Raw genomic sequence first — 3,263 nt, 5'->3', positions numbered from 1 at the left:
TAAGTGTTAGAGTGCAGAGCCCGCTCTTATTTAATTTAGTGAAAAACAACCGGTTTTTTTCGTAACGTGAATCAGCATTTTTTTTAACTTTCATCAACTAATGCGATTTCAGATTTTGTCTTAAATGGTACTTTTAATGGATAAATAACAGAAATAAGCGGGATCTACCCTTTATCCCCCCAAAAAATAATGAAAAAGTAAAAACAAGTTACGGAAGAAAATATAACCTCGACGTCATTTGTATTGGTTTTTCTACCGTACGCAAATCTTAAAAAAAGTCACGTGATATAGACGTCATAATGACGTACCTTCTCCTTTTCTGGTTTATGGTAGATCCTCAACATTAGCACAGTGACAATATTGATGAATACGCTGAAGCACATCATCAAAAAAACGTAGACACACAGCAGTGACATCGGGCTCGCGATCTGCGGCAGAAATTGCATTGTCGTCTGCATCAGGACCACGAACGACAGGAAACACGTGATACAGAATCCTAAAAATAGACGTCATTTTGTAATATAACCATACCGATTAAACTTATAACTATCATACAAAATTATTAACAGAGTCAAAAGAAATACATGCAAACAACATTTGTGTTCCTGTCACAAGAAACGTTTTTTTTTTCCAATAAACGTTGTTAAGTTATATTTTGTACATTGCTGAATACGGAGAAATGTTAGTCAAAAAATATTGACGTGTCAAAGCTAGATTCTGGGATATTTTTGTTCTTGGTCAGAATCTCGCTTCTTTGACAAATACTGTAAAAAGGAAAAAAAGGCATTGCGCATGCGTATGAACATACCAATTCGTTCCCCGCTCTCGGCCGGTAGCAAGAATACAAAACCGTTTAAAAGTCCCAGTAATAAAATGGGAAGTCCGATATTGAAGGTGAAGTACAGAGGTTGTCTTTGAATTGTAATCTCAAATTTGACGTAATCAGACCCTCCATACTGGTAGATTTCCGAGTTTGTTGAGATGACCTTCCATACACCATTCTTCTCGTAGTCGCTGTAGAAACAAATCGGAATGTTTAGAGTTTTGGGACATAGATAAATCTTATGAACGCTAAACTGTCATAATTAGTGATAATTTTAGTGTTAAAATTATCGATGACTATGATTAAAGTGATAAAATAAATAAATAAATAAATAAGTAAGTAAATTGATGATTGATTGATTGATCAATCAATCAATCAATCAATCAATCAATCAATCAATCAATCAATCAAAGTAAATAGTTTGATAAAATAAAGTCCCAAGTATATCTCAAATATAATGTTAATTGATTGGTTTTTAGAAAGCTGTATTTTTATTTTGATAGAATGGGGGAAATCGTATTTTGATAATCATCGAATTTAAAGTTTACTCATACATTGATGAGTAATCCGTTGAAAAGTTTTCATAAATCGTGTATTCCCTTGACAGTTGATTCGGGTATGACTTATACAATATTTAGATGAGTTAGTATGTAAAAATACTTACGACATATCCCATTCTGTCGTCATAATTTGCAGGCGGATTTCTTCGGACATGTAGCCCCATGCCGTGTATGTGAAGTCACACACTTGCCTATCAAACGGGTAATACGTAACATCCGGAGTACACGAACCGCGGAGCAAAATTCTTGGTTCCCATTTTACCGTTTGGTCATCAGGGTTGTACATCAGCTTGTACGTTGTATCTCCTATATTTTTAACCGTATCAACCGCGTTGACTAGCACTAATGACGGGGACCAGGCTTTGTCGTAATCTATGAGAATGGCATCCAACGAATTTCCGGCAAGAGAGGTGTAAGTGGTAAAAACGACTTCATCGGTCCATTGTAGCTTCATACTGCCGCTAATGTCAATTTGCCCAAGGACGGCATCGAACCCGTTCAGCGAGTTCAAAGCGAGCCCCATTTGCACCGTCATCGGATTGCTTTGGTTGACAATAGGTACAATGTCAATGAGACTGGTACCATTATTGTAATAGTGGTTGTATATTGTTTCATAAGCAGACCGATAAGCATTCCAAGTTTGACCATTAACATGCGCGAAAGTGATAAATACAACGTGTAGAAAAAACACAAAACCGTTCTTCAGTAATTTCATTTCTGTTACTTAATTGCGTCAAGTGATTTATTCCTTTTATTCCTCACAAACTCATCGCAAACTATGTTTTTAAAAATCTAACTTCTTCAATATAAAGAAACCATTGTTCATTTAATTGGTCAGGATGTATAAAATAAATATTCGGTGTACGTAATAGGGTCAAAATTAAATTGTTACTTTACATTGTTTAACATTTTTAAATATTTAAAGGGACTCCACTGAGGTTAAAAAAACAACAAAAACAACCTAACATTTGAATTTCTTACATAAATGGTCTGGGGCACTTTAAACAGTAATATATGCCAAGATAGTTAAGACATATACCTTGAAATAAATTGAAAATCGTATTTTTATGCTTTTCTTAGCCTCATTTGAGCGAAAAGCGTTTAAACGCTTTTCAGTTTGGGTCAGTTTTTTACAATTTGAATAATTATTCTTGAAAAACGGCGTGCGTGAATGATCTGAAATTTTGCAAAAAGATTAGTGATCTAATCCTACATCAAATCGTACAATTATCTGTAAAAAATATTTTCAGTCCTATCATGTCAAAAATACCTCAGTGGATTCCCTTTAATATTTGACCACAAAATACGAAATATATGAAGTATGTATTCTGAGAAGTGTTCTGTTTGTGGAATTATAAAATATGCACTGCTATTCATTTTTAAAGTGGTAAACTTTGGTCTGAGAAAAAAAAATACCGTAAAATCCGATAAAATACGCTTCCACTGGCCTTAAAGTAATTGTAATTTAATCAGACGACATGAAGAACTCTCTGACCTTAATCACTTTACGTGTTGAGGACATAAAAAACAAAGCCCACCTGGTATGCTCGATTTATAGAATCGATCGCGTGACTAACAATTAAATCAACCGCTATTGAACTAATACAATATTCAACCAAAACTAATCAAAAGAATCACATTTGTACAGGTATCAGATTTTATATCTATGTGTTTATGCATTGTTTTCATCTATATTTGGTAAATAAAAACGTCCATCTGAAATTCTTTCTAAAGTAAAAGGTATCAAAAATTAACGTCTGAAAACAAAAAGTTTTAACAAGAGAATGTGGAAACATAAAGGAGCAGAACAGATACCCTAAGTTTATATTTACTTAAAATATTCAAGTCTCTTTTCAATGCTATTATCATCAGAATTTGAT

The 3,263-nt window shown here is 33.7% G+C and overlaps 1 protein-coding gene across 1 annotated transcript; it reads right to left on the bottom strand.

Moving 5' to 3' along the window:
* Positions 1-304: 304 nt before the first annotated feature.
* Positions 305-2,203, bottom strand: LOC132733782 (neuronal acetylcholine receptor subunit alpha-6-like; the record flags this gene model as incomplete). The annotated part of the gene is given in 3 exon segments (XM_060720463.1): positions 305-496; positions 809-1,014; positions 1,488-2,203. Coding segments are annotated over 3 exon segments (1,009 nt in total), but the record flags the coding sequence as incomplete, so codon positions are not given.
* Positions 2,204-3,263: the final 1,060 nt, after the last annotated feature.

This window comes from Ruditapes philippinarum, unplaced genomic scaffold (assembly GCF_026571515.1).
Source record: "Ruditapes philippinarum isolate M1 unplaced genomic scaffold, ASM2657151v2 ctg3911_1_1_1_1, whole genome shotgun sequence".
NCBI classification, from domain to species: domain Eukaryota; kingdom Metazoa; phylum Mollusca; class Bivalvia; order Venerida; family Veneridae; genus Ruditapes; species Ruditapes philippinarum.
Note: the sequence above shows the minus strand (reverse complement) of the source record. Positions and strands in the feature narration are given on the sequence as shown.